The sequence below is a fragment of the Oncorhynchus nerka genome, linkage group LG24 (genome assembly GCF_034236695.1).
Source record: "Oncorhynchus nerka isolate Pitt River linkage group LG24, Oner_Uvic_2.0, whole genome shotgun sequence".
Lineage (NCBI taxonomy): Eukaryota > Metazoa > Chordata > Actinopteri > Salmoniformes > Salmonidae > Oncorhynchus > Oncorhynchus nerka.
The window spans coordinates 77,166,926-77,182,582 of record NC_088419.1 but is presented as its reverse complement, the minus strand read 5'-3'; the positions used below and the strand labels follow the sequence as shown (position 1 = coordinate 77,182,582).

Here is a 15,657-nt window from a genome sequence, read left to right as displayed (position 1 = left end):
TGCCTTGAGTATTCATCCTTATCTTCAAAGAGCAACCCTCATTAGACATATATTACCAAAGAGCACCCATCATTTGACATCTATTACCAAAGAGCACTCCTCATTACACATCTATTACCAAAGAGCACCCCTCATTAGACATCTATTACCAAAGAGCCAAAGAGCACCACTCATTACACATCTATTACCAAAACACCCCTCATTAGACATCTATTACCAAAGAGCACCCCTCATTAGACATCTATTACCAAAAAGCACCCCTCATTAGACATCTATTACCAAAGAGCACCACTCATTAGACATCTATTACCAAAGAGCACCACTCATTAGACATCTATTACCAAAGAGCACCCCTCATTAGACATCTATTACCAAAGAGCACCACTCATTAGACATCTATTACCAAAGAGCACCCCTCATTACACATCTATTACCAAAGAGCACCCCTCATTAGACATCTATTACCAAAGAGCACTCCTCATTAGACATATATTACCAAAGAGCACCCCTCATTAGACATCTATTTCCAAAGAGCACCCCTCACTAGACATCTATTGCCAAAGAGCACCCCTCATTAGACATCTATTACCAAAGAGCACCCCTCATTAGACATCTATTACCAAAGAGCACCACTCATTAGACATCTATTACCAAAGAGCACCCCTCATTAGACATCTATTACCAAAGAGCACCACTCATTAGACATCTATTACCAAAGAGCACCACTCATTAGACATCTATTACCAAAGAGCACCCCTCATTAGACATCTATTACCAAAGAGCACCCCTCATTAGACATCTATTACCAAAGAGCACCCCTCATTACACATCTATTACCAAAGAGCACCACTCATTACACATCTATTACCAAAGAGCACCCCTCATTAGACATCTATTACCAAAGAGCACCACTCATTACACATCTATTACCAAAGAGCACCCCTCATTAGACATATATTACCAAAGAGCACCCCTCATTACACATCTATTACCAAAGAGCACCACTCATTACACATCTATTACCAAAGAGCACTCCTCATTAGACATCTATTACCAAAGAGCACCCCTCATTAGACATCTATTACCAAAGAGCACCCCTCATTAGACATCTATTACCAAAGAGCACCCCTCATTACACATCTATTACCAAAGAGCACCACTCATTACACATATATTACCAAAGAGCACCCCTCATTAGACATATATTACCAAAGAGCACCCCTCATTACACATCTATTACCAAAGAGCACCACTCATTACACATCTATTACCAAAGAGCACCACTCATTACACATCTATTACCAAAGAGCACCACTCATTACACATCTATTACCAAAGAGCACCCCTCATTAGACATCTATTACCAAAGAGCACCCCTCATTACACATCTATTACCAAAGAGCACCCCTCATTACACATCTATTACCAAAGAGCACCCCTCATTACACATCTATTACCAAAGAGCACCACTCATTAGACATCTATTGCCAAAGAGCACCCCTCATTACACATCTATTACCAAAGAGCACCCCTCATTAGACCTCTATTACCACAGAGCACCCCTCATTACACATCTATTACCAAAGAGCACCACTTATTAGACATCTATTACCAAAGAGCACCCCTCATTAGACATCTATTACCAAAGAGCACCCCTCATTACACATCTATTACCAAAGAGCACCACTCATTAGACATCTATTACCAAAGAGCACCCCTCATTAGACATCTATTACCAAAGAGCACCCCTCATTAAACATCTATTACCAAAGAGCACCCCTCATTAGACATCTATTACCAAAGAGCACTCCTCATTAGACATCTATTACCAAAGAGCACCCCTCATTAGACATCTATTACCAAAGAGCACCCCTCATTAGACCTCTATTACCAAAGAAGCACTGCTGCTCTATTTTAGTTACATTTATTTGACTGCTTTATTGTGTTACAAGTTGAGGTGAAGATGGTGTATTTATCTCTGTTACCCGATGCATGTGGAGGCTTCTTCTTCTTCTTCTGGGCTTTCAGGCCTTGCAGGCTGAGTTTGACCTTGTCCTTTCCATCCCTCATCCCATTGTCCTTCAGCTGACAGGGAGAGAGGAGGAGACATACACTTTAAATGCTCATTGAAACCTGGGCAACAACACTCTGGTCTTACATTTGAATGATATGACAGTGAATGTGAAGAGAAGGGAGCGATGGAAAGAGAAGAGACAGGGGAAATACAGAAGTAGGATCTTCATTTGAGCCCGTTTGCTACAGCAGGAAAATAATCCTGTCGCAACAGGAAATGTTCATTATTATGTGGATTTTAATTAATGGAATTTCTGTACAATCGTGGAAAAAAGTTTTGAGAATGACACAAATATTAATTTTCACAAAGTCTGCTGCCTCAGTTTGTATGATGGCAGTTTGCATATACTCCAGAATGTTATGAAGAGTGATCAGATGAATTGCAATTAATTGCAAAGTCCCTCTGCCATACAAATGAACTGAATCCTCAAAAACCATTTCCACTGCATTTCAGCCCTGCCACAAAAGGACCAGCTGACATCATGTCAGTGATTCTCTCGTTAACACAGGTGTGAGTGTTGACGAGGACAAGGCTGGAGATCACTCTGTCATGCTGATTGAGTTCGAATAACAGACTGGAAGCTTCAAAAGGAGGGTGGTGCTTGGAATCATTGTTCTTCCTCTGTCAATCATGGTAACCTGCAAGGAAACACGTGCCGTCATCATTGCTTTGCACAAAAAGGGCCAGTAAGAATGCACTTAAATCAACCATTTATCGGTTCATCAAGAACTTCAAGGAGAGGCGGTTCAATTGTTGTGAAGAAGGCTTCAGGGCGCCCAAGATAGTCCAGCAAGCACCAGGAACGTCTTCTAAAGTTGATTCAGCTGCGGGATCGGGACATCACCAGTACAGATCTAGCTCAGGAATGGCAGCAGCGGGGTGTGAGTGTATCTGCACGCACAGTGAGGCGAAGACTTTTGGAGGATGGCCTGGTGTCAAGAAGGGCAGCAAAGAAGCCACTTCTCTCCAGGAAAAACATCAGTCCTGTGTCATGCCAACAGTAAAGCAACCTGAGACCATCCATGTGTGGGGTTGCTTCTCAGCCAAGGGAGTGGGCTCACTCACAATTTTGCCCCAAAACACAGCCATGAATAAAGAATGGTACCAACACATCCTCAGAGAACAACTTCTCCCAACCATCCAGGAACAGTTTGGTGACGAACAATGTCTTTTCCAGCATGATGGAGCACCTTGCCATAAGGCAAAAGTGATAACTAAGTGGCTCGGGGAACAAAACATTGACATTTTTGGTCCATGGCCAGGAAACTCCCCAGACCTTAATCCCATTGAGAACTTGTGGTCAATCCTCAAGAGGCGGGTGGACAAACAAAAGCCCACAAATTCCAAGCATTAATTATGCAAGAATGGGCTGCCATCAGTCAATATGTGGCCCAGAAGTTAATTGACAGCATGCCAGGGCGGATTGCAGAGGTCTTGAAAAAGAAGGGTCAACACTGCAAATATTGACTCTTTGCATCAACTTCATGTAATTGTGAATAAAAGCCTTTGACACTTGATGCCACGACTGTAATGGTCGATACATTTTTCATAATGTTTCGTAAAAATCAAGTCTGAAATTACAAAATGGAAATGACAAACCTCAGGATCCCTTTTAAACCTCAAATACACTACAAGTTTAAATGTCCTGCATTGCAGGAAAGTTCTCCTGCAACAGGGTGATCAAATTAAGATCCTACATCTGTAGATTGGCACGTTTGTTTGCACCTTCTATTACCAACAATTTGCACGTATGGCCAGGATGCTTTAAGGATCTGTGAAGCTATTGGTTCATATTCCATGCATGTATTATTTATTATTAGTATTATTATTATTATGTATTAGCAAAAGTGGAATTGTATGTTTCACTACACATTAAATAGATGCATGTGTTTGTTGTCATGATGGTTGCCATCATGACTGAAACATGGTTGTCATGTCATGATGGACAGATCGTCTCCTAGACAGAGAAGGGCTTAAATGTCATCTCATATTGTATGATGTCATCTCCAACTACTGTGTGTGTGTGTGTGTGTGTGTGTGTGTGTGTGTGTGTGTGTGTGTGTGTGTGTGTGTGTGTGTGTGTGTGTGTGGGATCGTACACACACATAGCATGTCATCTATACCGCCCCTCTCTCCACCAGAGTGCCTAAACATTAGAGGCCCAGAAGGTGATACTATGTATACGTCCCAAATAGCACCCTATTCCTGATATAGCGCACTAAGTTTAACCAGGGCCCATATATACTTTATATCGAGAAAATATATATATATATATATAGGGAATAGGGTGCCATTTGGGACTTAACCAAGATAATAATGCTGACATTATAGATGTTTGCTTTACCCATCTACACCCGGACCCAGATACCCCCTGGACCCAGAGACCCCCCAGGACCCAGAGACCCCCCAGGACCCAGAGACCCCCGGGACCCAGAGACCCCCGGGACCCAGAGACCCCCCAGGACCCAGAGACCCCTGGGACCCAGAGACCCCCGGGGCCCAGAGACCCCCCAGGACCCAGAGACCCCTGGGACCCAGAGACCCCCCAGGACCCAGAGGAGGCAGACAAGGAGGAGGAAGAGGCTGAGGACGGTGTGTGGGGTTGTTTGTCAGGTCCAGTTGGTGTTAGCTTCGTCCCGGCTGGTTTCTGACCGTGACAAGGGTTGGGGTCGTACACCTTGGCCAGAGAGTTGACCAGACTGCAGAGCAGTCAACCACAGTCACTGGCCGCTTAAAAGTAAGGCAATCTTCCGCGCAAAGTCCCCTCTGTGGTAATACTCCACCCAGAAGTCTGACCGATTGACCCTTCGACCTCTGTATCCTCTTCACAGTGGGTTAAAGTCCAACTAAAGTCAGATCAGTCCAATCACAGGCTTGTTACAAATACCAACGAAATGGAAAATCCTTTCACAAAGAAACAGTGAAGAGACTGTGAAGAGAGACAGAGAACAGAGAGAGGACAGGACATACAGGCTGTCTGCCAGTCAATCATCTCCTCTTCCTAGCCTGAGAGACAGTGGGAGTTTTAAGAACAGTGTGGGGCATAGGAGTGTCCTCCAAAATACAGTGGACGTCAGTGATGGGTAGTAGTTAAGGGGGGGGGGAGATTGTGAGCAGTAACAAGCCACGTCTAAAAACAAATCAGCTGCTGCAGTAAAGAGTGAGAAAAGTGAGGGACAGTTCAGTTTCGCCTGACATATGAGCTCTGTTATACTCACAGACATCATTCAAACAGTTTTAGAAACTTCAGAGTGTTTTCTAACCAAATATACTAATTATATGCATATTCTAGCTTTTATGGCTGAGTAGCAGGCAGTTTACTCTGGGCACCTTATTCATCCAAGCTACTCAATACTGGCCCCCCAGCTAAAACACACAAAACAATAAAGAATGAACGAAACGTGAAGACAATGGAGTTCTAACAGGCACCTACACATGAAGAAGATCCCACAAACATGATCCCCAATTAGAGACAACGATTACCAGCTGCCTCTAATTGGGAATCATACAAAACACCAACATAGAAAAAGAAACTAGAACACAACATAGACATAGATATACTAGATCACCCCCTAGTCACGACAATGGCTCTCTATGGTCAGGGCGTGACAGTACCCCCTCCCCAAAAGGTGCGGAATCTGGCAGCAAAACCTGAAACCAAATGGGGAGGGTAGAGGAGGTGATTAGTGTCGGTGGCGGCTCCGGTGCGGGGTGAAGTACCCACTCATCCCGCAGATCTGCCAGCATCGGTGGCGGCTCTGGTGTGGGACGAAGAACCCGCTCATCCCGCGGATCTGCCAGCTTTGGTGGAGGCTCTGGTGCGGGCTGAAGAACCCACTCATCCCGCGGATCCAGCCATGGACCCGGGCTGAACATTATGCCTGGACTGGACCTCGGTGTCAAGGAAGGCTCCTGCCATGGAGCGGGACTGGACACCAGCCCTGGCCTGGACATCGGTGCAGAGGAAGGCTCCAGCCATGGAGCTGGACTGGACGCCGTACCTGGACTGGGCACCGGTGCAGAGGAAGGCTCTGACCATGGAACAGGACTGAACACCGTGCCTGGACTGGGCACCGGTGCAGAGGAAGGCTCCTGCCATGGAGTGGGACTGAACACCGTACCTGAACTGGGCACCGGTGCAGAGGAAGGCTCTGACCATGGAACAGGACTGAACACCGTGCCTGGACTGGGCACCGGTGCAGAGGAAGGCTCCTGCCATGGAGTGGGACTGGACAACGTACCTGGACTGGGCATCGGTGCAGAGGAAGACTCTGACCATGGAACGGGACTGAACACCGTGCCTGGACTGGGCACCGGTGCAGAGGAAGGCTCCTGCCATGGAGTGGGACTGGACGACGTACCTGGACTGGGCACCGGTGCAGAGGAAGGCTCCTGCCATGGAGTGGGACTGAACACCGTACCTGGACTGGGCACCGGTGCAGAGGAAGGCTCTGACCATGGAACAAGACTGAACACCGTGCCTGGACTGGGCACCGGTGCAGAGGAAGGCTCCTGCCATGGAGTGGGACTGGACGACGTACCTGGACTGGGCATCGGTGCAGAGGAAGGCTCCTGCCATGGAGTGGGACTGGACGACGTACCTGGACTGGGCACCGGTGCAGAGGAAGGCTCTGATCATGGAACAGGACTGAACACCGTGCCTGGACTGGGCACCGGTGCAGAGGAAGGCTCCTGCCATGGAGTGGGACTGAACATCGTACCTGGACTGGGCACCGGTGCAGAGGAAGGCTCCAGCCATGGAGCTGGACTGGACGCCGTACCTGGACTGGGCACCGGTGCAGAGGAAGGCTCCTGCCATGGAGTGGGACTGGACGACGTACCTGGACTGGACATCGGTGCAGAATAAGGCTCTGACCATGGAACAGGACTGAACACCGTGCCTGGACTGGGCACCGGTGCAGAGGAAGGCTCCTGCCATGGAGTGGGACTGGACGATGTACCTGGACTGGGCACCGGTGCAGAATAAAGCTCTGACCATGGAACAGGACTGAACACCGTGCCTGGACTGGGCACCGGCGCAGAGGAAGGCTCCTGCCATGGAGTGGGACTGGACGACGTACCTGGACTGGGCACCGGTGCAGAATAAGGCTCTGACCATGGAACAGGACTGAACACCGTGCCTGGACTGGGCACCGGCGCAGAGGAAGGCTCCTGCCATGGAGCAGGAATGGACACCAGCCCTGGCCTGGACATCGGTGCAGAGGAAGGCTCCTGCCATGGAGCGGGACTGGACACCAGCCCTGGCCTGGACATCGGTGCAGAGGAAGGCTCCTGCCATGGAGCGGGACTGGACACCAGCCCTGGCCTGGACATCGGTGCAGAGGAAGGCTCCTGCCATGGAGCGGGACTGGACACCAGCCCTGGCCTGGACATCGGTGCAGAGGAAGGCTCCTGCCATGAAGCGGGACTGGACACCAGCCCTGGCCTGGACATCGGTGCAGAGGAAGGCTCCTGCCATGGAGCGGGACTGGACGACATGTCTAGAAGTTCCGAACCGTCGACCGTCGCTGGAGGTTCCAGACAGTCGCTGGAGGTTCTGGACCGTGGACCGTCGTAGGAGGTTCCGGACTGTGGACCGTCGTAGGAGGTTCCGGACTGTGGATCGTCGCCGGAAGCTCTGACTGGGAACCGTCGCCGGAAGCTCTGGACTGTGAATACGCACTGGAGGCCTAGTGCGTGGAGCCGGTACAGGTGGTACCGGACTGGGAAGGCGCACTTGAAGCCTAGTGCATGGACAAGATCCCACAAACACAGGTGGGAAAAAAACTACTTAAATATGATCCCCAATTAGAGGCAGCTGGTAATCGTTGTCCCTATTTGGGGATTATATTTAAGTAGTTATTTTTCCCACCTGTATTTGTGGGATTTTGTTATGTGTAGTTGCTTGTGAGCACCTCATTGTCTTCACGTTTCGTTCATTCTTTATTGTTTTTGTGCGTTTCCGTTAATAAACATGTGGAAACCATATCACACTGCACCTTGGTCCGATAATTCTTACGACGAACGTGACAGCTATATTCAGATGGTACCTTAGCATAGTTTAGCCACTGGCTAAATGGATAGAGTTCAGTTTCAAAGCATTATTCAGATGATAGCTTAGCATAATTTAGCTGTTGACTGCATAATTAGAATTCAGTTTCAGGCTTCATTTAGGAGATAGCTTAGCATAGCTTAGCCAATAGCCATTGTTGGGACATCCTTCCGGTCTATGAATGGTCTAGAACGTGAAAGTAGAGAAGGGGAGACATCAGTAAGAGCGTACAAATGATCAGACTCACAACAATCACACCCCCACACACAATAGCCTATTATGTCCTGTACACTAATCCCTCTACACCCAGCCAGTCTCTACACTCTTAGAAAAAAAGGTGCTATCTAGAACAGAAAAGGGTTCTTCGGCTGCCCCCATAGGAGAACCATTTGAAGAACCCTTTTTGGTTACAGGTAGAATGCTTTTGGGTTCCATGTAGAACCCTTTTCACAGAGGGTTCTACAAAGGAACCCAAAAGAGTTCTGTGAGTTCAGTGACGTCCAGACATGAGCCGTTCTCTCACTCCTTTTTGCTGAATGACCTCGGAGCCTGGTTTAGTTGAGAGATTGTTTCCATGTAGAGGTAGCTAGTGAAGTCAGCCTTGTGTGCTGCTTGCTGATTGACGGGCTACACACTAATTGGCAAAACACACACACATACACAATGACTTGCTAGTTTCAGACCCTTAGATGTGAGAAGGGCCATGCAGATGGGGGCTGAATGTGTTACTGGTTTAATGGATTATATTATGTAACGTTGCTTACGACATCAAGACAACTGTTCGGAAAAAGCAGTGCCCACGTGCCTGGTATTCTGGGTAAACAGTGCCCTCTAACCCCATAGTATGAGCAGTGGGACTGACCTCTCCTCCTAGCCCTGACACACACACACACACACACACACACACACACACACACACACACACACTGAGAAGGACCAGGCGTTAAAAGAGTAATCACTCCAGCCTTCCTCAGTTACCACTGGTGAAATCTAAGACACTTAACACAAACCAAACACATACCAAACTCATAATATTTTATTATTTAGAAACCACTCCTGCTGATCGGTCCTCAGAGTGATTGTTTCTCAGAATTAGTTTAGATTCTACAGGACAAAAAATATAAACACATGTAAAGAGTTGGTCCCATGTTACATCCCTGTGAGCATTTCTCCTTTGGTCCCATGTTACATCCCTGTGAGCATTTCTCCTTTGCCAAGGTAATCCATCCACCTGACAGGTGCAGCATATCAAGAAGCTGGTTAAACAGCATGATCATTACACCGGTAAATCTTGTGCTGGGGACAATAAAATGTTTTGTCACACAACACAATGCCACAGATGTCTCAAGTTTTGAGGGAGCGTGCAATTGGCATGCTGACTGCAGGAATGTCCACCAGAGCTTTTGCCAGAGAATGTAATGTTAATTTCTCTACCGTAAGCTGCCTCCAACATCATTTTAGAAGATTTAGATGTATGTCCAACCTGCCTCACAACTGCAGACCACGCGTATGGCGTCATGTGGGCGAGTGGTTTGCTGATGTCAACGTTGTGGACAGAGTGCCCCACGGTGGCGGTGGGGTTATGGTATGGGAAGGCATAAGCTATGGACAACGAACATAATTGCATTGTATCGATGACAATTTGAATGCACAAAGATACCGTGACGAGATCCTGAAGCACATTGTCGTGCCATTCATCCGCTGAAATCACCTTCAGCATGATAATACATGGCCCAATGTCGCAAGGATCTGTACACAATTCCTGGTATCTGTTCCAAAGGTATCTGTGACCAACAGATGCATATCTGTATTCCCAGCCACGTGAAATCCATGGATCAGGATCAAATGAATTTATTTCAATTGACTGATTTCCTTATGTCGTGTCTTTACTATGGATTAAGTGATATATGACATGGTATTTTATCAAATCAATTCTCTGTAATTAATATTACCTGATTAAACTAATCATGTAAATGTAATTAACTAGGAAGTCAGGGCACCATGGAGGAATGTTTATAGAGCTGTTGTCTTCTGAATAACTCTTAAAGACCTGGTAATATTTTACATCAATAGCAGTCAATTATTAATCGTCACCTTCTTCAATCTCATCTGAACGTCTTAAAATTCTTGGTTATCTTCACGAACCCTGGCTAACAAGTTGAATCAGCAATCCAACATTTGGTTTAATTATTTATTTACGAAATACCTAAATAATCACCCAGAATAACATATACACACGATGGATCATACATTGATTACTAATTATGTCATAAAAGAAAACGTCCCTGGCGGACGAAACCGATATGACGGCTGGTTACACAAAGAAAGGGGGTTCGGTTTGAATGAAAGAGCGGGAAAGCTGAGGAACAAAAGGATTGGGTCTCTATTGGCCCTTATGAAGCTATACTATCATAAATGCAGAATCTTAAGCATTCTAAATAACCACCCATTCGGAAAAGGAAAATGCAAGAAATATATTTACTCTGATCTGATTTACGCTTCAATAGATTGGTCGACGATGGAAGGCTGGGTTGCCCAACAGAGCTCTCCCTTGTCCTTTGAAGAATATTTCTGGGCAAATATGTTGTAGTGTGTGGTAGAACGTATACATTGTAGTACCCTGTCGTTCTGAAGAGATTTGTCCATCCTTTCCTAGGCCACGCACGTTTACAGCTGCTGCTGATAACTCGACATCTAGGATGTATCACTTCTTTAGTGAATAAGAGTTCAAAGTTCATACCAAGTTGCCATACTATAAGCTCATGCAATATTCTGGCTGGTGTAGTCAAATTCATCCTTCCAGCGTGGTGATCGTCACCTCCACGTTGAAATTCGCCCTTCTAAACGTATGGACATCAGTCATCAGGAACACAATGTTAATTTCGTTAGGTTGTAGTCGTTCAACCATTCGCAACCAGAGCTCATGGTAAGGTTGGCTTAGTTCGCTGTGAAATTGGTCAAACAGGCTCTTATAGAAATGTAGAATGGGGTTGGTTCATCATTTCCAACCAATGCCTATTCACGTGGGCGTGGCCAATGATTGAGCATATTTTACTCATGAAAACATTTCTCTAATTTTAAAAACTAAAATTACATTTAATCTTTTCACAAATAGTTGAATATTTAAACATTTACATTGCACAACAATTGCATGTGTATCTGATAACATGAAGGTGTAGACTTTCCAGGATACAGTTTATGTCATCCTGTCATCAATAATAATGTCTCAGACGACAACTGACATCATATTCTTTAAGTACCAACGGACACTTCAACTGGTTGGAATACATACAGATTGTTCTTTTCCACAACCTTCTGATGTTACCATACTCTATGTTAACAAAGGGCTTTCCAAGTGTTCATTCTGTAGAGTAGAGAGAAAAGGGGGAAAAGTATTCATGGGGGTCATAAACGTCACCAACAGTGCAACGTCATGACACTTATATGAAATGTAACTCAGTCAAATCTTTGAAATTGTTGCATTTTGTGTTTATATTTTTGTTCAGTATATACAGTATTCATGGGGTTACTCCTGCCCTTCCTTCCCTGACCACTGGAGGTCAGGAGAGACAAACAAACCCTTCAAGGGGGCTACAGAACTGGCCTCATATCAGTCACACCAGAGAGGAAGAGGCAAATAAAGAGAGTCAACTCCTGCAAATACAGCAACAAGCAGACCAATAAGCAGACCGCCTGCCTTCCCACCTTTGAGACAACAAATTCCATTGTTAGGGCGGAGACCATCCAGTCATTATATACAGTATCTCTGTCTTTCTCTCTCTCTCTTCTGTCTATCTCTTTCAAATCTAGCGGTCTACCTTAGTCTTTAAAAAACCCAAAGTGCTGACAGCCCATAAAGTGTGACCGTAGTGGAATAGCCCTTTAACTACCTGCTGTGATTGTATGTCAGTCAAAAGCTTAATTCTACCCTCTTCGCTCCTCACTCTCTCTCTGCTCTTCCACCTCTTTCCTCCTCCCACCGTCCCTCCTCTGAGTCCATTGCTACGTGGGTGATGTCAGAAATAGAGACACTCTTCTGCACCTTTGAGACTAAACATTGCTCCCACCCAACCTCTTAATATCTCCCTAGCTTATATGTCTACCACAATCTCTGTCCTTCACTCTCACTCGGTACGTCCCAAGACATTTGTCCCTTCTCCCTCCCCATCCAACCACAAACACACAGACACACAACCATAACCACACACACACAGGCAGGAGCTATACTAAACACACTCACTTTTACAGAAAACATGACATGCACAGTTTGTAATCATTCTACCTCAAGACTACATATACAGTAAGATATAGAGGCACCTGTTTGTCGGCGTGTGTATACGATTGCCTGTATGTGCATCTGCACAGGGTGCACCTGTTTGCATGTGCGTCTTTGCCCATATGTGCTGTGCTCTGTGTTCTATGTGTCAAGCAGCAGGCCCAGTAGGTGCCAAGCTGATCGGTCGGTTACCAGACACCAGAGAGAGGCCTGGTGAAAACAACACATTCCTACAGTTCCTCACACCACAGAGAGAGAGAGAGAGAGAGAGAGGTGGATATTTTGTCAGTTGCGCAACTGAATTTATTCAACAAAAATGTGTTTTGCGCATTTAAACCAACCCCTCTGAATCAGAATGATATCCACATCATCAGCGCCCTGGGAGCAGTTGTTGCTGGGGGTTAGCTGCATTGCTCAAGGGCTGAAGGGCAGAATTCTCCACTTTGCCGGCTAGGGAATCAAACCAGCGACCTTTCAACTACTGGCCCAACGCTCTTAACTGCTAGAGCTTTAAGTTCTTTGGTGTCCACATCAACAACAAACTAGAATTGCCCAAACACACCAAGACAGTCGTGAAGAGGGCACGAGAAAGCCTATTCCCCCTCAGGAAACTAAAAAGATTTGGCATGGGTCCTGAGATCCTCAAAAGGTTCTACAGCTGCAACATCGAGAGCATGGTTGCATCACTGCCTGGTACGGCAACTGCTCGGCCTCTGACCGCAAGGCACTACAGAGGGTAGTGCATACGGCCCAGTACATCACTGGGGCTAAGCTGCCTGTCACCCAGGACCTCTATACCAGGCGGTGTCAGAGGAAGGCCCTAAAAATTGTCAAAGACCCCAGCCACCCCAGTCATAGACTGTTCTCTCTACTACCACATGGCAAGCGGTACCGGAGTGCCAAGTCTAGGACAAAAAGGCTTCTCAACAGTTTTTACCCCCAAGCCATAAGACTCCTGAACAGGTAATCAAATGGCTACCCGCACTATTTGTATTGTGTGCCTCCACCAACCCCTCTTTTTACACTGCTGCTACTCTCTGTTTATCATATATGCATAGTCACTTTAACTATACATTCATGTACATACTAACTCAATTGGGCCGACCAACCAGTGCTCCCGCAAAGTGGCTAACCGGGATATATGCATTGTGTCCCACCTTCACCTCATTTTAGGGTTTTAGCTAACATACTTCAAAATTGTCAGTCACGGGTCAATAATGTACGGATATTACTTAGGTAATGAATATGGTGAATGGTGAAGCAGTTACCAATACCTGCGCCGAACGTTGTGCAACAGGTAATTCATATTTTTACCTAAGTAGTTAGATGGTTTGTCATTAAATATATTAGATAGACATGCTTCTAACCTCTTATACAATGGATAAAAGTTATGTACAGCAACCCCAGATGTAAAATAGTAAACAATGGTTACTTCTCAGAAAGTATTGAGCTTTCAAGAGGAGCAAAACAAGGCTGTCTGTTGTCTCCATATCTATTTATTATGGCCATTGAAATGCTGCTATTAAAATTAGATCCAATAAGAACATCAAGGGGTTAGAAATCCAGGGGATAAAAACAAAAGGTATTTTTTCTTAAGTCCGCAATCTAGATCCCTGCACAGTCTCATCACTTTTCTAGCCTCTCTGAATTAAAACCTAATTATGACAAGTGCACCATATAACGTATTGAATCGTTAAAAAATACGATGTTTACACTACCGTGTAGTTTACCAATAGAATGAACGGATGGTGAAGTAGAATTTAAAAAATATATATTATATTTATTAATGATATTATGAATAGAAAGAGGAGTTACAGTGGGGCAAAAATGTATTTAGTCAGCCACCAATTGTGCAAGTTCTCCCACTTAAAAAGATGAGAGAGGCCTGTAATTTTCATCATAGGTACACTTCAACTATGACAGACAAAATGAGGAAAAAAATCCAGAAAATAACATTGTAGGATTTTTAATGAATTTATTTGCAAATTATGGTGGAAAATAAGTATTTGGTCAATAACAAAAGTTTATCTCAATACTTTGTTATATAGCCGATTTAAGTTTCCCTTTGTTGGCAATGACAGAGGTCAAAGACACGGGGTGGGGGTCTATGCATTTATGCAAACAACAGCTAGTGCATGATATCTAAGGAAGTCTCAAGGTTTTGCTTTCCTGAGATAGAATATGTTTTCATCTGTATTTTTCGTAGCTGTCTACTTACCACCACAGACCAGGCTGGGACCTAAAACCGCACTCAATGAGCTGTATTCCGCCATAAGCAAACAGGAAAATGCTCATCCAGAGGTGGCGCTCCTAGTGACCGAGGACTTTAATGCAGGGCAACTTAAATCGGTCTTACCAAATTTCTATCAGCATGTTAAATGAGCAACCAGAGGGAAAAAACCTCTGGACCACCTTTACTCCACACACAGATACGCATACAAAGCTCTCCCTCGCCCTCCATTTGGAAAATCTGAACATAATTATATTCTCCTGATTCCTGCTTACAAGCAAAAATTAAAGCAGGAAGCACCAGTGACTCGATCAATAAAAAAGTAGTCAGATGAAGCAAATGCTAAGCTACAGGACTATTTTGCTAGCACAGACTGGAATATGTTCCGGGATTCCTCCGATGGCATTGAGGAGTACACCACATCAGTCATTGGCTTCATCAATAAGTGCATCGAGGATGTCGTCCCCACAGTGGCTGTACGTACACACCCCAACCAGAATCCATGGATAACAGGCAACATCCGCACTGAGCTAAAGGCTAGATCAAGGATTGGGACTCTAACGTGGAAGTTTATTAGAAATCCCGCTATGCAATCTGACGAACCATCAAACAGGCAAAGCATCAATACAGGAATAAGATCGAATCGTACTACACCGGCTCTGACGCTCATCGGATGTGGGAGTGCTTGCAAAACATTACAGGCTACAAAGGAAAGCACAGCCGAGAGCTGCCCAGTGACACGAGCCTACCAGATGAACTAAATTACTTCTACCGGCAAATAACACTGAAACACGCATGAGAGCACCAGCTGTTCCAGAAGACTGTGTGATTACGCTCTCCACAGCCGATGTAAGACCTTTAAACAGGTCAACATTCACAAGGCCGAGGGGCCAGGCGGATTACCAGGACGTGTACTGCAAGCATGCGCTGACCAACTGGCAAGTGTCTTCACTGTCCGAGTCTGTAATGCCAACATGTTTTAAGCAAACCACCATAGTCCCTGTGCCCAAGAACACTAAGGTCAC

At 45.5% G+C, this 15,657-nt stretch overlaps 1 protein-coding gene across 2 annotated transcripts in view; it reads right to left on the bottom strand.

Moving 5' to 3' along the window:
* mylk4b (myosin light chain kinase family, member 4b) overlaps positions 1–15,657 on the bottom strand; it is a 75,696-nt gene that overhangs the window by 15,615 nt on the left and 44,424 nt on the right. For both annotated transcript variants that reach the window (XM_029633149.2, XM_029633150.2), the window contains one exon: positions 1,986–2,085. In XM_029633149.2, coding sequence (XP_029489009.2) covers positions 1,986–2,085 — 100 coding nt within the window. The remainder of the gene's footprint in view (positions 1–1,985; positions 2,086–15,657) is intronic.